Genomic DNA, 21353 nt, shown 5'->3' with positions numbered 1-21353 from the left:
AAAAAAAAAAAAAGTTAGGAGCACTCCAACACTTTTGGGTCAGATTAAAAAGATCCTTGTGTCACCAAGAGTCATCACAGAATCTGTGATGAAATTTTGGCCTAATCTGATCTCAGGGTGAGTTAGGTGGTATAGTAGGCCTGAAGACAGGAAGACCTGAGTTCACATCCTGCTTAAGATCACAGCAATTGTGTGACAGTTGGGCAGTAATTTAACCTGTTTGCTTCAGTTTACTCATATGCAAAATCAGGATAATAATAGCAGTTACCTCCCAGGGTTGCTGTGTAAGATAATATTTATAAAGAACCTAGAACAGTGCTCAAGGTTACACAGGGTGTAACCCTAGGCAAAACCATAACTTAAAGCCAAATATTCTGTTTCCAAATCTACTACTCCTTTCACCAGGCTTGCAAATTAGGGGTCATCCTTGACTCTCTCTCTCTCTCTCTCTCTCTCTCTCTCTCTCTCTCTCTCTCTCACCCTCCAAATATAATCTGTTGCTAAGGCTGTCAATTTTACATTCATAACATTTCTTGCATTCACCCTTTTCTGACCTCTGACAGTGTCACCACTTCAGCACACAAGCTCTCATCACCTCATGTCAGGACTATCGCAATGATCTGATGGTTGGTCTTCCTGTCACAAATCCTTCCCACTCCAATCCGTCATTCGGGTGACAATGTGATCTTCCTAAAACTCAGATCTGATCATGTTCCCCTGGCCCCCACCCCATTCAACTCCAATGGCTCCCTATTCCCACAAGGATCAAATACAAAATCTTTTTTGGTGTTTAGATCCTTTCACCTTTCCAGTCTTCTTACAACTTATACCCCTTTCCGCTGTGACTCTGGGATACTACCCTCCTCAATATTTCTCCAACAAGTCATTCCATCTCCTGACTGACTTGGGGCATTTTCTCTGGCTGTCCCCTGTGCCCAAGAGGCTTCATCTCTGCCTCTTGGATTCCTTCAAGCCCTAGGCAAAATCCAATTCTACAGGCAGCCTTTCCTGGATGCCCTTAACGCTAGCGCCTTCCCTCTGTTTATTATCTTCAATTTATACTGTATATATCTTGTTTGTACATATTTGTTTGCATATTGTCTTCCTAATTAAACGATAAACTCTGAGACCTGGGGCGTTCTTTTGTTTTTCTTGGTATCCCAGCGTTTAGCACAGTGCCTGGCGTGTATATATATATATATATATATATATATGATAGGCCGTTAATTAGGGTCTATTGATTATACCATGTTGACCTGTTTTGCTCTGGCTTCAAGGAATAAAAGAACTCAGAACACCAGAGATTAACATCAATTGCGATTTTAAGGTAAGGGAGACGAGGATTCACGGCCACATTCGACCAGACAGGCGTTCAATCATAAAGGTCATCTGTTGGGAAGTTTGAAGTCTCTAAATAAGAGTGGGAGGCTCAAAGACTCCAGAGTATGGAGTGAATTTGTCCCTTGGCCTGGTAAGAGTCTGGTTTGCCTTGTTGCGCTTTGGGAGACATCTGATTTGGGGACACCTCAGGCCTGGCATCAATCCTGCTCCGTTTCCCCCCAACCCCCCCCCCCAAGCCGGTAGGGCTCCAGAGGACTCTTCATAGTTCGTAGTTTTCATCCGCAGGGCACCTGGGTTGTAGAGGGAAGTCATGGAGAAATAGGAAAAATAGCTTAAGCCATTTCGAGTCCAATCAAAGGGAGAAAAGATACGTCGGTGAGTGGATGAGCCTCCGGCGCCACAGCAGCCGCCAGCATCAACCGCTTCTACTGCCCGCCCTCGTCACATGACAGGGGAGCGCGGCGCGCGGGGAGGCGCTGCTGATTGGTCGGATCGCGGAGGCGCGGTGTTTGATGGGAAGGGGCTGCTAGAGCGCTCTGTCACCAGTGGCTGCTGCCTGCCGGGGCGGGGGGAGGCTGCCAGCGACCGCGGCGGCGGCGGCGGCGGCGGCGGTGGGCGAGCGTCCGCACCGGGCTTGGCCCCCTTCGTGCAGGTAGAGCCGGGCAGAGGCGGGGTAGGAGGAGGGTGGAGGGCGCTCGGGGATCCTTTCTCCCTCCACCTCTCCCTCTGACCGCTCGGCACCGGTTGGCCTAAAAGAGAAAAAGGCTGAGGTGCCGGCGGTTGCAGCTAAGGGGCTTGAGCCGGGGGTCTGACCCACTCCCGTCTCCTCCTCGTTCCATTTTGATACTCAGCACCCTGGGGACGCCCTGGCCTGGGGGAGGGGAGGAGAAATGAGGTGGCTCGGGCCTGGGGGGCGTGGGCGTGTGTGGTGGAGGTCTTCCCTGCCCTGGGCCGAGGCGGGGGTGGGAGTTGCCCTTCCCAGCCCCGCCCTTTCTGTGCTCTTGGAGACTTCTAGAGATGGAGCGGGATTGATGTGAGCATCCCCTCACCTCGGGTGGGATGGAGGGACTCGTAGGTCCGGCGCCCGTACTGCTGCTTTAGGGACGTGCTCTTCCCGCCTCCCCACCCCGAGAGCCCAAAACTGTCAGTGTCACGCTGCCCAGCCCGGAGACGGAGGGAGCGGCTCCGGGCCGGTGCGCCTCCTCGACCAACCACTTGCCTCTTTATTTGGTCGCGGATCCCCGCTGGGGGGGAGGGGCAAGCTGGGGAGGCTGTGTAGGTTGGGGGGTAGGCGTGGCCAGGATGAGGAAGCTGGGCGGGAGGAGGGGAGGCCAGTTCGGCTGCGGGAGATAGTTTTTGTTTGGGGGCGAAAAAGAGGGACGGCGCGTCAACTTCGTGTTGCTGATTGCTGGTCTTGGAGACAAGCAAATATCCGTGCATGGCAACCGATCTCTTAGAAGTTGCTTGGAAAGTGACAGTTCTTTGGGGATCCTTGCTCGGGTTAAGGCTTCTGATTTTAGCTTCATGTACAATATAATTTCTTAGTAATAGCTTCAGAACTCAGGCCTTTGTTATCAATAGAAGAAAAACACGAAGAAAAATCCCTTGATCATTCTTTTTAAAATGTGGTCACCCATAGGTGTCTTATTTGAACAACCTAGAAACCACTTTAGACTAGAAAAAAACTGTTCAAAAGAAACATTGAAACCTTGTCTAGCAATTTTAGGAATTTTTTGAGACTCAAGGCGCCCCACTTCCTTCTGCTTTGCATGTGTATTTTATGTACCTATATATATATGTATGTTTGCGTATGTATACACAGACATATATACATATATTATTCATATGTCTTTTGGCTCCCCTGTTAATGTAAGCTCCTTGTGGGTAGGGACTGTTTCAGCTTTGTTTTTGTTCCACCAGCAATTGTGCATGAATGAACTTGGATTGGATTTATTTACTCTAGGGAGCTTCCCTTAGGTACCCGTTGCTTTTAGTATCTCAAATTGTATAGGAATACTGCTCTTCGGTCCTTCTCGGGCCATAGGCTGTTCTTTCTCTGGAAGGATCAGTTAATTTTTGTGTCACAAAATTAGGAGAAACGAATTTTACAGTGGTGAGGGTGTGTTTCATTTTAAAATTAAAATTTTATAGGCACACTGTCATCAGTGAAACCAAAGTTAGGTAATTGTTATGATCAGACTTAAAGTAAAATAAAATTAATATTTAATTTAATTTAATAAGCTCACAGATACATAATTGGTATTGAACAAATTTATGTTTTTATAGACAGACAATACAATAATATGTGTATAGTATACACAGTACAATATAACACATGTGTATTATAAGACATACAATACATATGTACATATATGTGGTTTATTAACAAAACAAGTAATCGTTATTTCTTTTTTTCCTTAACCCCACAGGGAAGAGGTGACATACATACTTGTTGCATTATTGAAAATTGAGTCATTTCATAATAGCCCAGAATATCCTTTAAAAAGATCTTCTTTTGGTGTATAGTTTCAGATAAGTGAGGGTGATTTCAACAAATTCACAGAATTGTGATACAGCAAGTCATTTTAATAGCCTATTTACTTTTTGAAGGTTTAGGCTTCTATGGCAAATCACCTTGAATCTTATTTTGGGTACTAAGGAATGCTGGTGTATTGCAGGGCATTCTGAAAGTACTACTCATAATTATTTAGTCTCTGTTAAAGTAGATTTGAAATTTGATAAGTTAAATGAACCTATCCAAAAACTTCCTTTGCTTTTTTTCCCCCAGAGGACTTATGAGAGTATATTAATAAAAGAGGGTATTATTTTGCTTTTGTTTTTTATATTAGAGAAAATAGAGGCAAAACAATTTACTTAATATGTGAAATATATGTAACCTAAACATACCTCATCATTTAGTAATTTCTTATACTTTTAGAAGATACTGTACATGATCCACTCTGAATAGTATGTTGGTTAAGAATATGAATATCCAAACCCCAAGATTTTGAATTATAATTCCCAAACTAAAATTTGTAAGTAGCATCTTAAAATATTTAGTTAATATCGTGGATAGTATTATATATTGGAAAATGCATTATTTGAAAACTTATCATTCCAAGGTTCACTGACACCTGAACAGGAATAGAGAAAATCTTTGCATGTTCTTGAGGGAGAGTGTCATTGGATTTATTCATCTCCTGATTTAATGGCAAATGAATTATTTAGTGCATAACATTGAAATAGTAGAGATATTTGATCCCTCACATTTTCCATGGGTGTTTAAACTGGAGTGGGCCTTTAGATTGGACTACACAGAAGACTAGATGTGAGAATTGATGAAAGTGTATGTAAATTAAAGCAGAAGAAAAATGCTTCACTTACTTAGCTACTTTGTGTTTTCATATGTGTAGTAATGTCCTCGTTCTTACATGTGGATTTAAATTTACTGCTCATATGTTATTCCATTCCTTTTATATAGAAATGTCCAGGACAGTTGTTAAGCTGTATCATGTTATTTATTTTTTAATCTGTGAACTGGCAAAAATTAATGTGACATTTATTATATTTAATGTGACCCTTTATTGTCAAAGTATTAGGTATTCCTGAACATTGGTAGTAACTTGTTCAATCTCTCCTTTTAAAATGTATCTAGACAACTGGTTTAAAAAGATTTCCATGACCTAGGGTAGAGCAGGGCCTGGAAGGAGAGGAATCACTGTATTCAGAACTGGAAAAGTACTTTAGGGATGATTTATCTAGTCCAGTTGTTCTCAAAGTGTGGTCTGAGGACCCTTGGAGTGGGGAGCCTGAGACCCTTTGTTGCATTCTGCAGGGACAAAATGAGTTTCATAATAATACTAAAACTTTTAAGTTACTAATGCTGTAAATATCAATAGATGTAACTCACAAATAAAAGCTCTTTGAGGGAATGACTCCTCACTAATTTTAAAGAATATAAAAAGATTCTGAAACGAGGAGGTTTGAGAATTGCTTAATTATCCTTTGCTTTCATAGAGGAGGAAGCTAAGGCTCAGAGTGGTTAAAGTACTGTGCCCAGCGTCACACAGCTAAGATGTAGCAGAGCTAGGTTGAAAATCTAAGTTCTCAGCTTTTCATCCAGACTCTTGGGTTGTTTGAGGGTTTTTGGTTCTGGCACCAGGTCTGTTTTTGGAGTATTTTTCACAAGAGGGAGTGAATCACTGTGGAACTGAATGATTTATAGACAGTGGAGGCGTTGCTGGAACTTGGCCACCAAGAAGAATGGATGACTATTAGGTTGCAAATCTGGGTGACTATAAAGATTGTAATGCCATTGATAGAAATATGGGAAGAGAGATGGATTTAGGGGGAAAATAATGAATTCTTTTTTGGATATGTTGAATTTGGAGATATCTAATAGGCAGTTGATGATGTAGGACTAGAGCTTATGAAAGGGAGGAAAAAACTCAGGCCAACTTGAAGGTGTGAGAGTCAAATGAATGACTAGGCATGTTTGAAGGCAGTAGGAATGAACTGAGCTAAATCTTAACTTTCCTCTAGTTCCATTCAACAGATATTTCTTGCGTCCTTTTAAGTATATGGAATATAAATAAGCACTTTTAAATGAAGATGAGGGGAAGTAAAACTGAGAACGTACTTTTTTTTTTTTAAGCAATTGGGGTTAAGTAACTTGCTCAAGGTTACACGGCCAGTTATTTCTGGGTGTGGTGCTAAGTATCTGAGCCCGGATTCGATCCCCAGCTCATCCTTATGCTGGGGCCAGTGCTCTTACTCGCTGAGCCACCTGGCTGCCTGGAGAACATATTTTTTAAAGCACTTAAGTTCCTAGTTGTATGGTATGTGATTAGTATTAATGCTAGTGATCATTCTCTGTATATTAAAAGTAAGTTCTTTTTGGAAATCTTTTTTTTAAAGCTTAAATAGCCATATCTTTACATATAATATCTAATTCATATTATTTACTAATTCAGACAGACATTCCCCACATTAGTCTGGAGGAATGGACTATATTATGAGAGCCTGTGGTAGTGGTTAGAGCTCTGACTTGAATCAGGAAAAATTAGATTCAAATCTTGCCCTAGAGGCCCTTTGTAAAGCTTAATCTTCACTTGACCATACTATCTCTTCAAGCTATTGATTCCCAGGAAGCTTCTTCAAGCTATCTCCCAGGAAATAAAATTCTCTATATCAGTGGTGTCAAAATCAAATAGAAAGGGGGTTACTAAACCAAACATAAGGATCCCTGTGAGCCATGTATTGTCTTAGAAAACCACACATGTTTACATAGAGATTTATTTTTCGAAATGCATCCCCTCTTCATCTCCATCTCTTAGAATCTCTAGTGTCCTTCAGGACTTATGTGATATAACTTGTTGGAACAATAAATCAATCAACTTTTATTTAGCTCCTGCTGTGTACCAGATCTTGTGCTAAGTGTCAGGGATACAAAAGGAAGCAAGAGACAGTTCCTGCCCTCTAGGAACTTAACATCTTTTCTCATCTCCATAAATGTATTAGATTGGAGGGTAGTAGGAAAAAGATAAGTGTAATAGTAATGGAATTTAAAGATCCCCCTGTATTGTCTTGGTTTTCTGAATGATTGTGTTAAAACCTAGAGCTTGTGAATCCCACTTGTGGGATGGACTTGTTGATGTTAAAAGAGAGGGCTGAACTGGGAGGAGCTGGTGATGTGAATTTAGAGAGACACAAGCAAAGAGAGAGGCAGAAGAATTTTTTGGAAGCAGCATCATAGCATCATGGAGGCAGAGAGAGACAGAGAGGATTGCTGAGGGCCAGTTCAAATTGCCCAGGACTTTTGAGAGCTGCCATCCAGAGCTGCCAGGACTGAGGAGACATGGCTGTTATGCTGGTACTTTGTTTTGATGTTGTTTTGCCAGATTCGTCCACTGGTGAAAGACAGTCCTGTTGTTGCAGAGGTCTTGTTACCTTGCTGTTGGTTCAGAGTTCCTGAGAGTGTTCTGCAGACAGAGAATGAATTGTGGCCACTGGTGAAGGCCAATGCTGTTGTTGGTTCAGAAGCCCTGAAGAAGGATTTTCTTGTTGTATGTTTACAAGAAATCCTGGAAGAGGGTTTTGCTAATGTTTTCAGGGGTCCTAGGACTGTTCTGCAGACAGAGAATGAATTAATGAAGACACTGACAATGTATCTTGTGGCCTTGCTAAGCTTTGTCTCCCCAGGAACAGAGATTGGTGAGAACTTGCCTCAGGTCAAGATGAAGAAAAGACCTCTCTTTGGGTATTAAATGCTGTGCTTAAGCTTGTTATAACTCTGGGGTAGATGGCCTATTCAGCTGTAATCCAAGGGTGGGAAACTTGACTTTTTTGTGCTCTGTGATTGACCAAATGAATGTACTTTACTTATGATTGGAAACTAATCTCCATTTGAGAAGAGGGGTTTTGTGGTTGACTAAATGAATGTACAGCCTAGGGGTGGAGTAGTATTTAGAAGAGGGACTTTTGTGATTGATTAAATGAATGTAATGTCCAGGGGTGGAGTAGTACTTGATTGAATTACACTTGGTGAATGCTGTATTTTGAATTATGCTATATTTTGATTTTCTCTGTTCTTAATTTGTCACTGAATAAAATGGAGAGCTGCTATGCTGGTATTTTGAACCTTGGGAAGTTGCCTTTGCTTGGCATTACAATAAGTTATTCTGTTAAGGGGCAGTCTCTGTATTTGTATGCGAAACCTTTATTTGAGTCTATAATCTCCTCAAACTGATTCTCTCTCTCTCTCTCTCTCTCTCTCTCTCTCTCTCTCTCTCTCTCTCTCAATAACCTCCCTCTTAGAAAATAACTTGTCTAATTTTTTTGTGTGTGATGCAAATATATAAACTTGATTTTGTGAAAGACTGAGTTGTAGACTTTGTATTGGGTAGAAAAACCTCATGATTATAGAGATAACAGTGGTGGTCACTAGCTGTGAAGTTGCCTGAAACTGAGTATGTGAGGGAAAAAGTGTGTGAATAGGTTGCAGAATTTCATTGGGCCAAATGATGTAACATTGGAATTATTATGATTAGTAAGGGAAAAAAGCTACTTTGAATATTTGCTCACACTAAAAAATGCCTCAACTTTTTTTTTTTTTAAGTAAACCAACTTGATTTATAATAGAGTACAGAGACACAATTGTATGAAGATTCCCTGGTACTGGTTTTAAACTTTTGTAAACTGGGCATTTTGTAACACCTGTTGAGCTTGGTAACCTGTGAAAGTTGGTTATTTTCTGGGTAGATTTTCTTATATGGTATTGTCTTTAAAAAAAATCAGATCAACTCTTCTATATTGAAAGCGTAATTTGTATATTCTAATTTAAAAGTTAATATTTTCATATAGATTTTGTGCAATAAAGGCTGAAGTAGGATGTGTAATTTTTATAGATGCTTTCATTATAAAATTTTATATTTATAAAAAATAATATATTGTACTGTTACAAAATAATTTTAAATTATATTTTTAAAAGTTCCCCAAAAAAGAAAATAACTTGTCCATACTCTGCCTGCATATCATCTCCACTTGCTAAAATATGGCTAAGGATAGCCATTTGCAATTTGACTTCAGTGGAAATTGGTTTTCCATATATTTTATGTTTACTTACCTGAGAACATGTTTCACATTGTTACCCTTTCTATGTAAGATCCTTGAGGGTAGGGAGAATCTTGATTTTTTTGTCTTTGTAAATCCAGCCCCTTAGATTAGTTCCTGGTATATAGTAATTGCTTAATAAGTGGTCATTCATTCCCAAATTGTCAAAATTTTCAAATTAGTCAGAATGAGTGTATTTAGTCAGAATGACTGTATTTGGTTTTTACGGTGTTTATTGGCATTATAGCCATAATACTTTAGAATAAATGATAGATACATTTCGTACATTTAACATGAAAATAAATAAACACATACTTTGTATATTTCTAGCTGTGAATTCCATTACAAAATTGATGAAAGGCATTAGCCTATCCTGTCTTCACAGATAAAAGATGGGTGGATTATTTTCCCGATGGAGGGTAAGTTTTTATTCTTTAAACTAGTTCTTAAGTTTGATATAATAATAATGTGACATAAAAACTTAATTACAAAAATCTGTTGTATGGTATGGAATAGAGTATTAATTGGATATTATCTCTAAGCCTTGATTTTCCTGTGTGTGTGTGTGTGTGTGTGTGTGTGTGTGTTCTCCTTTCTGTCTCTTTCTCTTTGATAAACCTTGCTTTAAAAAAAGAAAATTCAGATCAGTGGAGTTGTCTGATAACTCAGGCATCTCTTGATTTAATGCAATGAGTAGTTGACATTTACATAATACTTTAAAGTTTGCAAAACAATTAGTCAATATCATTTCATTTGGGCCTCATGACATCCTGTGAGGTAGAGTCAATGATTTTCTACAGACATGAAACTAAAGCTCACAGCCAATGAAGTGACTTGCTTGGGGTCACAAAGTTAAGACTCAAGCACAGGTTTTATATAGGATAAATCAGAGATAATCTTATAGGGAAGTCATTAAAGGGAGATTGGGAAAGATTTATAGATGGGATTTTAGCTGGGAACTGAAGGAAGGCAGAGAAGCCAGGAGGCAGAGATGAGGAGGCCAAGAGTTCTAGGCAAGGAGGAGAGTCAGTGGTAATGCACAGAGTATGGAGATGGAGTATTATGCAAGAGGAACATCTAGGAGGTCATTGTGACTGGATCATAGAGTACATGGGCAGGGGGAGCAAGTTGTAAGAAGACTGGAAAAGTAGAGAGGGGCCAGGTTATGTTTGTTTTGGGGTTTCTTGCTTTTTTTGTTGTTGTTGAAGGGGGGAAGGTAGGGCATTTGGGGTTAAGTGACTTATCGAAGGTCCCATGGCTAGTAAGTGTTACATGTCTGAGGCCGGATTTGAATTCAGGTCCTCCTGACTCCAGGGCTGGTGCTCTATTCAGTGTGCCACCTAGCTGCCTTTGAGAGGCCAGGTTATGAAAGGATTTAAGAGCCAAATACAGGATTTTAGATTTGAGCCTGGAGGTTAGAGGGAACTTCTCGAGTTTATTGAGTCAGGGGAGTGATATTGTCAGTCCCGTGCTTTAGGAAGATCAATTTGACAACTGAGTGGAGGATGCACTGGGAGTGGAGAGAGACTTGAGGCAGGAAGACCAACCAACCAGCTGCTGCAGTAGTCTAGGTGTGAGGTGATGGTTGCCGTGTCAGAGGAGTAAAGGGGTATATATAAAAGATGTTACAAAGGTAGAAATGACAGGACTAACCAATTGATTGGCTACTGGGGGTAAAAGAGAGAGTGAGGAGTGGAATAGTACATCTAGATTGTAAGCCTGGGTGATTGGGAGAATAGTGGTGCCTTCAACAGTAAAAGGGAAGTTAGGAAGAGGGAGATTATTTTTGGAAAAGATAATGAGTTCAGTTTTGGACATCCAGTTCTAGATATCCAACAGGCAGTTGGAGATGTGAGCCTGAGGTTAGGGCTGGATAAATAGATCTGAGAATCATCTGCATAGAGATGTCAATTGAATCCATTTGAATGGACAATTGAAGCTGTTGAGATCACCAAGAGAAATATTATAGAAAGAGAAGAGAAGAGGAGCCAGGACAGAGTCTTGGGGGACCCTTACTGTTAAAGGATGGTGATGTGGATGAAGAGCTAGCAAAGGAGACAGAGAGGGAGCAGTCAGACAGGTAGAAGGAGAATAGGGAGAGAAAGTGATGACATGGAAAGCCAAGAGAGTTATCGAGGAGAAGAAAATAACAGTGTCAAAGAAAAGGTTGATGACCAAGAAAAGACCATTTAAATTTGGCAACTAAGAGATCATTGGAAAATTTGGAGAGAGCAGGTTCAATTCAATGATAAAGTCAGAAGCCAGGTTGTAGAGAATTAAAAAGAGTGAGAGGAAAGGAAATGGAGGGTCAAATTGTAGACAGCATTCTCAAGTTTAGGCTCATAAGGGAGGGAACAGTTAGGGTGATAGCTAGTGGAGATGGATGGATCAGGTGAATGATTTTTTTTTTTTAAAGCAATCGGGGTTAAGTAACTTGCTCAAGGTTACACAGCCAGTTCTGGGTGTGGTGCTAAGTTATCTGAGCCTGGATTTGATCCTCAGGTCATCCCAACACTGGGGCCAGTGCTCTTACTCACTGTGCTGTGCTACGTGGCTGCCCTGTGAATGATTTTTTTCAGGATGGGGAGACATGGAAATTTTTGTAATCAGTAAGGAAGCAACAGGTAGGCAGGAAGAGAGTAGGAAAAAAAGTGAGACTGGAGATTATAGAAGGGAAATTTTATGGAGAAGATAGGGTAGATTTGGATTACTTGTGTGTATTTTTTTTTTTTAAGCAGTCAGGGTTAAGTAACTTGCTCAAGGTTACATGGCCAGGTGTTTCTGGGTGGGTGCTAAGTGTCTGAGCCTGGGATTTGATCCCCAGGTCATCCCAACACTGGGGCTGGTGCTCTTACTCGCTGTGCTTCCTGGCCGCCCCTACTTGTGTGTATTTTGTGTGTTTGCCTTCATAAGGAGAAAGGTTGCCTCATATGAAATGGGTGAAAGAGGGGATGGTGTCGGAAGCCATCTCTAGTGGTAAGAATTCAGTAACCGGATGAGTTCAATAACATGTGGCAATTCTATTTTCATAGGGAAGAAGATGGATCTCTTAGCAAAAGCCTGTTTTTTCAGTGAAATATAAGGCAAAGCTTTCAGCTGAGAGGCTGTAGGGAGGGGGAACTGTGAGAGTTTTGAGAAGAGACAGAAAAGTTTGGAAAATATGTCCTAAGTGGGAGGATTGAGTCAATTAGGAAGGTGTAAAAAGATTGCATTGTTGCAGTGAGGGCCCAGTTGAGATTATGTAACATAAACTTGTGGACTCTGTGGCTTCAGTCAGCACAGTTTGGCGAATTTCTCCAGCTTCATTCAGTAACACTTGTATAGGAACAAAGGCAGTGAATGGCGGGAGTGATCTAAGACTGGGTAAGATAGGCAGTATAATAAGGAGGCCAAAGACTATAAAAATGGATAGCGTAGAGTTAAACCAAGATGGAGAAGGGAGGAGAATGTAGCTAGTACAGGGGTGATGTCTTAGAAAGAACCGAAGGATTGAGGAATTGGAGGTCATGGTGTGTAGGAAGAACTGAGTTTTTACAAAGCAGAGAGAGAGATGGAAAAACAATAGATTGTGATTAGATAAGAATTTAAGAGGTCATGAACATGGAAATGGTACATTTGTGGGAGATGGCAATATTAAAAAGCATGACCACCTTTGTGTGTGGCTTACATTGCATGAAGGACTGGGCCATGGGAAATGAGTAAGTGTATTGCCAATGTGATATTCACAGTGCCTACAGTGGCTTTGAATATACTGGTATAATTTTGAATACCAAAATATAGCAGACTCTCCACATGTAACACATAACTAAAACATTTATTCAGATACCAGAAAGCCAAATCCCAACACCAGAAAGCCAAATCCATCATAGCAACAAAGAAATCTATACACAATAACAATGCAGGGGGCACCGCCTTCCCTGTGCTAAAGCATTTCCACAAACATTCATAGCTCCCTGCCTTCTTCCTCTCTCTCTGTCTCTCTCTTCCCCCCTCACCTCCCCAAGCTCTAACTGTTTTGCCTCACTTCCTCTCAGTTCTGCTCCACCTTTCCTGTTCCATGTGACTAAGACTCATGACTCAGGCTTCCATGTGACTTAAGTAGGTCACATAGGCCTATTCATGGATGGGAAAGATCTTCTCATTCCATTAACAATACACTAACAATACAGTAAGTTACAGAGCTAGGAGGTTAGGGTGTTTGAGAGAGTGTCAGTATATATTGTGAAGTCCCCCAGTATAAGGGCAGGAGTTGGGGGAAAGAGAAGAATTGAGCCAGGCTCTGAACTTTTTGAGGAAAGAAGGGGAACATCCTGGAGGTAGGTAGACAGCAGCTACAGGAAGCTTTATTGGGTGGAAGATTTGGACTGAGTGAATCAAAGGAGAAATTTCTGAGTGACTGAGGGAGTGAATAGAGGGAAAGCCTAAAATAGGTACTTATTGACTTCATTTTATTTATAATCCTTAAAAAAAGTCTGGTTTTCTTCTCAGATGTTTTGGGTCTTTGTTTTAAAGGTATTTGGAATTGAGTATTTGGATCTCTATTTCTACATAATGCATGTATAATTTCTACATAATGTATGTAAAATCCTCATTAAACTGAAGGCAAGAAAAAGATCTTGGGCTTTTAAAAAGTGTGTGATGACTTTAAGAAAACATCAAATAGCAGTAAGGGAATTTTATTTAATGTATTTGGGGAAGGTATATAAAATTTGTATCTGGTAAATTCAAATTATATGGTTTCCATTTTTAAATACAAGAGCAGGCATTATGCAATGAATTGACTGTTAAGAATGTCTGGCTATGAACTTCATAATGTGGAATCTGGTCTTTGACTGGCAGTGAAGAAATACAACAAATCAAAATGGAAATGTACCCCTTATCAATTTCATTGCTTATCTTTCCCTGTACCCATTATTTCTTGTGTATTTTGTGACAATGGCAACAAGTTGTATTTTGATATTATGTAGGCTACAAAAGTTTATATGTCATATTCAAGTCAAGTCAACAAACATTTTAAGTACCTGCTATGAAGTTTCAGGCTTTGAGCTAAAGACTAGAGGCACAGACACTTGAGTGTTAAAGGCATGAGTTTTCTGAAGTGGTGAATGAGGCATCTTGGTAGATTTTAATTTCTCTTACTCTTCTGTGGATTATTAAAATTTGTGAAACCGAAACTCTTGCCTAACAATGTTCTTGATTCATTTATGAAAACAATAATAGCTTTTAAAACTTTCATATCATTTTATATTTGTTCCTCACAACAACTCTCTAATAAATTGTCATTATTCTTATTTTATAAATGAAGAAACAGACTGAGAAGTGTTAAGTGACTTACAGCTAGTTGGTATCAAAGGTATGATTCAAACTCAAGTCTTCCTTAGGACAGGACTGGTGCTTGGTCCACTACAGTGTCTAACTGCCTCAAAATCAAAATAAATATTTCTTTTCTTGTAGAAGACTACTAAAGAACATTTTAGAAAAACTAGGCAGAACTTCTTATTGGTTTTTAAAGTTTTGCAAGATTATAAATGATCTTAAAGAAAATCAGATTCTTTTAAATAACTCGCTCTTATTTAAAGCTTACACCTCTTAACAGTTTAAATAGCTTTTTGTTTTTGTTGTAGAAACTAAGAAATTTCATTTTTTCAGTTGTGAAATTGTTCTCTAGAGAGAGATAGACTTAATTTTGTTTCTGTGAGAATTAAGTATCTTTTGTATCTTGAAGAAAAAGATAGTGGCTATAAAATTGCTTTTCATATTTTCATAAGAATTTTTGTTTACTAGAGAACACTACATTTCTATTTGATAGTTATTTTTGTGTAAGCTCAAATGATTCATAAATGCCTATGATTACTTAGAAACAGATTGACAATATTATTGCATGATTATATTTGGGAGGATTCAAATTTGGATCAAGAGAAATGCCTTATGGTTTAGTATTTTCTAGTGCATAGCTACTAAAATTTTTACTGAATGTGAAAGTAGGTTTTTTTAGTGTGACAAGTTCTAAGTCTCCATTTTTCTTTTTTTTTCCTTCTTGTAAACAGGCAAAACCTTCAACAGTAGAAGTTCTGGAAAATATAGATAAGGTATGTTTTTTAACCCTGAAGTATCTCCAGACCTGAATAGAAAATTGTTTCATTGTATGTAAAGTAACATTCATTCATTTGGGAACCAAGCCTGATCTACAAAATTAGAATTATACTAGTAAGAAATAAGTAGGGTAAAAACCTTTATGTAACACAAATTTCAAAAAATCAAACAGTACTATGCAGTCTAGATGTCTGTGTCAGGTAATGGAACCTGTCAGAGTGAAATCAGATCTTCATTATAGTATAAATCAGGATTGCTGATAGGGTAAACTAAGCTCTAAGTATACAGAAATTTCCACTTTTCACAGTTTTCAGTATCCCTTGACCAGTGCCATGGTGATTATTCCTTTATTGCAGGGGTTCTTAACTTGGTCTCTATGAACTTGTGCTTTTAAAAAATATTTTGATGAATATATTTAAATATTACAGCATTCCTTCGTAATCCCAAGTATTTATGTGTTTAAAATGTTAATCTGAGAAGGGGTCTGTAGATTTCACTAGATTTCCAGAAGAGGGGTCTGTGACACAAAAAAGATTAGTAAGAGAAACTTGCTTTAGTGGCTATAGAGAATGAGTAGACAGAAGAACATTTTCTAAAGTCAATTTTCTTTCTGTGTTTTTTTTTTTAGTAATGTAATGGACTTACAACAATTAGTCAGAATTTTAAAAGTACGTAAAAACTTGAGGTGTGATTTTAGGCTATTGTCAGATGGTATTAGTCATTATAAAACATAAATATATTAATTTTTCTGAGGATAAAGCATAATTAAACATTTAAATAGAAATGTTTTTTAAAATGGAAATAGGAGTAGGAGAAAATTTTTCTAATGTTTCAGTAATTGTTTGATGTTTTGGTTTTGAGTTTCAATAACAAGTTTTAATTTTCTCTTAATAGGAAATCCAAGCATTAGAAGAATTTAGAGAGAAAAATCAAAGATTACAGAAACTATGGGTTGGAAGGTTACTCCTCTACTCCTCACTTCTTTACCTGCTTACATGCATAGTGGTGTACTTTTGGTATCTTCCAGATGAATTTACAGCAAGACTCACTATGACACTCCCGTTTTTTGCATTTCCATTGATGTAAGTAAATATATATATATATATTTCATTTTTCTTTTGGTGTTCTCTTTTCCCCAAATAGCCAGTTGCCTGTGGTCAGGTCTTTTATTGTCGATGGAAGTATCAGTGAGGCTTCTTACAGGCACTTAAATGTTTAGATTTGCTTTTTGACAGTTTGAAGATTTGTTATGTTTATTTTTTAAATAGTAGAGCAATATTTATGGCAGAGATCTTGTGTTAGGTAACTCCTTCTGATGGAGCACCTAGTATCCAAAGACTTTCTGGAATGTGCTCACAAGATATGATATGATGATGCTTGTGCACTTTACAACTTTTAAATAAAAAATTTAATAGCAACATTTATTATGCTAGCACTGGCCTATTAAGTTAAAGAGGATATAGGTATCACTTTCATTCAGTTATAAAAATATTAGTTTTTCATCTTTAAATGGGAATTATACTTCATAAAAAAAAACCATGTCTCTCATAGTAGCTATTTAGAGCAAGAAACATCTCCTAAACATTATATGCTGTCTTTAGTGAATGCATAAGAACTAGCCTTGTCCTGACTGTTACAAACGTGTACATAGGCTTTTGAATGTTTGCATAGTATTTATTATTCATACTTATTTCCATTTTTTTCTTTGAAATCTTGTCTCTCAGGGGCGGCTAGATGGTGCAGTGAGTAAAGCGCTGGCCCTGGAGTCAGGAGGACCCGAGTTCGGTTCTGGCCTCAGACACTTAACATACACACACACACAAAATAGTAGCCGTGTAACCTTGGGCAAGTTACTTAACCCCAATGGCCCTCCAAAAGGCAAAAAAAAAAGAAATCTTGTCTCTCTTTAGTGCTTTTTATTCTAGCTATGATTATGTAACTGAATATAATAATCAGTAATCCTGAGTTCCTTTCCTTAGGCATATTTGTTTTTTGCTTTTTGGAGGGGGGAAGGCAGGGCAGTTGGGGTTAAGTGACTTGCCTAAGGTTACATGGCTAGTAAATGTTAAGTGTCTTAGGCTGGATTTGAATGATATGATGATGCTTGTGCACTTGTGCACAGGTCCTCCTGACTCAGGGCTGGTGTTCTATCACTGTGCCACCTAGCTGCCCCATCCTTAGGCATATTTAAACAAGTGAAAAATGGTAGTGGTCAGGAAGTGGAGAAGCTCTGTTTTGAGGATTTCCTCCTCTTCTTTCAAACCAGAATTAGATTGCCCTTCCACTGAAATGTGTTTTGCTTATGCTTAAGGATACTGTGAATTTGGGATCTTTTGACTCTGGCAGTAATGTAGCTTGGCAGATTGTACACAATAACTCTAGTTTCTCCTTGAAAACAAGGATATATAGCTATTGAAAGTACAATAATTAAATATACTGTTATTGTTTTGGGGACATTTTTATAGGTAAATATGCCAGTTTGCCAAATAACTACTTTGCATAGATGTTTTTATCCTCTAAAAAGTTCTTAGGGGTAATTAGCTTTATAGAGAAGGCATATTCAAGATTCTCAAGTCCTGTGCTCTCAGTACCCAACCTACTCCACTCCTGTGGGCTCATGATACTGCCTGAGGAAAGTGAGGAAGGAAAAAAGGATCTCCATTGTCCTAATCCATACCCTAATGGATAGGATGAGGAAAATATCCTTTTCCTTGATTGAATTTCCTTTCCATCCCAATTGGAAACATAAGCTCATAGATTCAGAGCTTCAAAGAGCCTTAGAGATCATTGAGTCTGACCCTCTTTTTTGTTTTTAATAAATGAAAAAATTGAAGTAGAGATTAAGTGAGTTGCCACATCACACAGAGATGTTAGATATCTTAGCTAAGTTTCAAACTTCATTCTTCCACACTTCAATTCCAAAACCCTCTCCTCTATATATCTGACTTACATTTATCATATTTGTATTTCCATCCTTTCTCTGGCAGATTTAATGAGCTGAGGGCATGTGGCTTCTGCTTTTTGGCATATTTTGTGCTGCTTTTTGTTGCCTGCATGAGTTTAATAATCAGGTTTATGATCAGTCAGGTAGAGTACTGAATGGGGAAAATCAGCTGTCTCAAAAAAAGGGCTTGTCTTACTTTTACTTGGGCTATTTTTCAATCACTTTCATTTCTTTGGAATAACTACCTCAGATTTTTCTGACTCCAGCCCTTATACCTTTCTTCCTCAGTCCTTTGGGAATACTAGCTAGTAATTGGCTGGATTTCACTTGATTGTGACATGGAAAACATGAGCAATCATGTTGCTAACAGCTGGGAGAAGGTCACTTAACTTTGATCTAGAAATTCTAGTGTATTCTAGAGGTAGGAAGCCAGGAAGCAGAATTTCTATATATAATAAAATTTAATTGGTTAACTCACTAATTTGGAACCTAATTTAGAATTTATGATAATTTAGTCATGTGCCATATTGATGACAAAAAAAAGGAAAACATACTGCAAACAAGGTTGCAAAGCATAAGTTCATCTAAGTAAAACTTTTAATAGCAATTTTAAACTTACAGTATTTTGAGCAGTATTTGTTTCCATGTAGTTCTCTGGTTAAAAATATTTCTATTCAAAAAAGGTCTGGCAGGACTTCTACCTTGTTAGTTTTAATTAAAAGTAAGCTAATATTGCCAAGTAGGGAGTTCAGTTGTATCTTCTTTAGTTGTGTAATATCATGGAAAGATCCATTGGAGTTGGAATTAGGCCTGGATTCAGGATTCCAGCTTGATTACTTATTAGCTGTGATCTTGGACAAATCAGCTCTCTTGCCTTAGTTTTTTTACTTGTAAAGTTTAGTTAGTAATATTTTCACTACATACTTCAGTGGGAATGTTTTAAAGCTCATTTGTGATAATGTGTAAAATGTGTTAATAGCAAAGTGCTACAATATTCTTATTTTGAAAAACTTTCTCTAATGAATTGGTTTTAATGCCTTTTAAATTTTAACTCCTTATATTTGAGAGGAACACAACTTAATTTGAAAATGCTGAATTATTTAGACTGATCTCTCTGTTCTGACTATAATATGGCACAAGGTTTTCACTGTACCTCCTGTGTCACTGTGATTGTACTGCCTTTTGCCCTCATCTCCTTTTCTATAATTATCCTTTGGCTTGTTAAATACCAAAGTTATTCTTAACATTGTCTCACTCATATTTGTGACAGTTCTCAATTGATGGAGCTTTGTTTTAATTTCAGTAATTTCCTAACTTCCATGATGATGATATAAAATATAGGAAGCAACTAACATTCATTCCTTTCTAATTTTTCTTTAAATTGACTAGAGTTTCACTTGGTCTTTGATGGTAGTTTTAAACAGTAATGAAGGCAAAAATTACTTGAAAGTGAGGGAGGTCTTTTCTCCCTGCTTTGCTGTGTTTGTTATGTGGGCCACATTCTAGGGATAAGGCTTGGTTTTCTGGTTTCATTGGAAATTGAAGTTTGGAAATAGTTTGATAAGTTTGTAGCAACAGTAACAGCAAAAGGCACATCAATTTCTACCTTATTTTCTGCTTTTGTTTGTGGTATTTTGCAGAACCCCTAGATATACCTGATGTTTGTATAAAAAAAAAGGTCTCCCCATATATTTCAAACATTTCAGATTCTCAGTATTAGAATATTTGAATTTGGGACAAGGCAAAATATTGGACACACAATATATTTTTAGCAAAAACTTGTATAATATTAGCTGAACAGAGCAACCAGAAACATAATCTGATTTAAACCTATTTTTCTTACCTCTTGGCTTTCATCTTGTTCCTTATTCTCAACATTATTCCTTCCTTTTCATGTTTAAGATGAGACTGAGCAAAGTACCTATTCTCTCCATCTCTTCTCAAGTGGTGCTAAAACCAGAAACTAAATATCCTTTATAACAGAAAATCTTTATAGGCAGAGAAGGTTTTGGTTGTAGAGATAACTTCCATCTATGTTGCAGTAACTGATATTCACAGGTAATTCATCTAGGTCCTACTCTCCCCTTGAACACTTTTCTTGCCAGTTCCAGAGCTATAGAATTCTAGTGCATATAATTTCTATCCGGGGGACAGAAAGTGTACCCAGGAGAGTTAGTCATATATTTCCTCTCTGGTTTTCCACTCTTTTCTTTTTTATTTATTGGGAAAGAAACTTAAGGCAGAGGAACTGAGCACAGGAGATTGTCAGTCAAGGATGTACCAAACATTATGATAAATTATAGGGCTATGAGGAGAGGCCAAAAACCAAGCTCAACAAAGTTTCTGACTTCAAGAAGTGCACATTTGAGTGGGGCAGACCACATGTAAATAATCAGTCAGCTTGCACTTACAAGCACCTTGCATGTATCAGGCACGAATGGGGCAGTTACATGGCTCAGTGGATGGAGCTCTGAGGCTGGAGTCAGGAGGACCTGAGTTTTTTGGGAAAGATGAGTTCAGTTTTGGATATCCAGTTCTAGATGTACAATGGGCATTTAGAGATGTGAGATTGCAAAGTAGAAGAGAGATTAAGGCTTACTTAGATAAATTGATCTAAGAATCATGTAACAATTGAATCCATGGGAGCTATTGAGATCACCAAGAGATACAGTGTAGAAGGCTAAGGAAAAAGGGCACAACACAGAGTTGTGGGTAACCCTTACTGTTAAAGGATGGTGATGTGGATGAAGATACAGCAAAGGAGACAGAGAAAGAGGAGTCAGGTAGGAGGAAAGAGAGCAGTGTCATGAAAATCATGAAATGTGAAAGTGTCAAGGAGAAGAGGGTGATTGACAGTGTCAGAGAGAAAGCTGAGGATTGAGAAAAGGCCAGTAGATTTAGCAATTAAGAGAGACCTTTGTAAAGAGTAGTTTCAGTTAAATGAAAGAAGTGGAGGCATCTATTCTAGACAACTTTCTCAAGGAGTTTAGACACAAAAAGGATGAGAGACATAGGATGGTAGCAGAGATGGATGGATCAAGTGAGGATTTTTTTAAGAAAAGAAAAGGCGTGGGGATTTTTGTAGGCAGTAGGGAAGTAGCTAACAGACGGGGAGACTCAGCAAATAAGAGAGTGAGGATGATAGAGGGGACAGTCTGTTGGAGAAGATGAGATGCAGGGGGATGACTTTTTCCATGTAGAGGTATTTACCTTGGCAAGGACAACTGCCTCTTCACCTAAAATGGGAATGAAGAGATGATGACAGAAGGTGTCTGAGTAATATGAAATGAGGAATTGAGGAGAAAAGGAATGACAGTTATGAACATGGATGAAGAACAAATGGTGTTGGTGGCAAGATAAAGGG

At 38.4% G+C, this 21353-nt stretch overlaps 1 protein-coding gene across 3 annotated transcripts in view; it reads left to right on the top strand.

Annotated features, from left to right (window-relative positions):
• The first annotated feature begins 1836 nt into the window (after nt 1–1836).
• LNPK (lunapark, ER junction formation factor) overlaps nt 1837–21353 on the top strand; it is a 112442-nt gene continuing 92925 nt past the window's right edge. For 2 of the 3 annotated variants that reach the window (XM_069068453.1, XM_069068454.1), the window contains exons 1-4: nt 1838–1993; nt 9283–9371; nt 15000–15041; nt 15940–16127. In XM_069068453.1, the coding sequence (XP_068924554.1) occupies nt 9345–9371; nt 15000–15041; nt 15940–16127 (257 nt within the window). In that variant the 5' untranslated portion in view covers nt 1838–1993; nt 9283–9344. Of the gene's footprint in view, nt 1994–9282; nt 9372–14999; nt 15042–15939; nt 16128–21353 lie in introns of all 3 variants that reach the window. The other variant, XM_069068455.1, reaches the window with a different exon arrangement.

The sequence above is a fragment of the Petaurus breviceps genome, unplaced genomic scaffold (assembly GCF_028583685.1).
Source record: "Petaurus breviceps papuanus isolate PSGF00001 unplaced genomic scaffold, PetGlider_PUasm1.0 90763, whole genome shotgun sequence".
NCBI classification, from domain to species: domain Eukaryota; kingdom Metazoa; phylum Chordata; class Mammalia; order Diprotodontia; family Petauridae; genus Petaurus; species Petaurus breviceps.
This window is presented reverse-complemented; position numbering and strand designations above follow the sequence as displayed.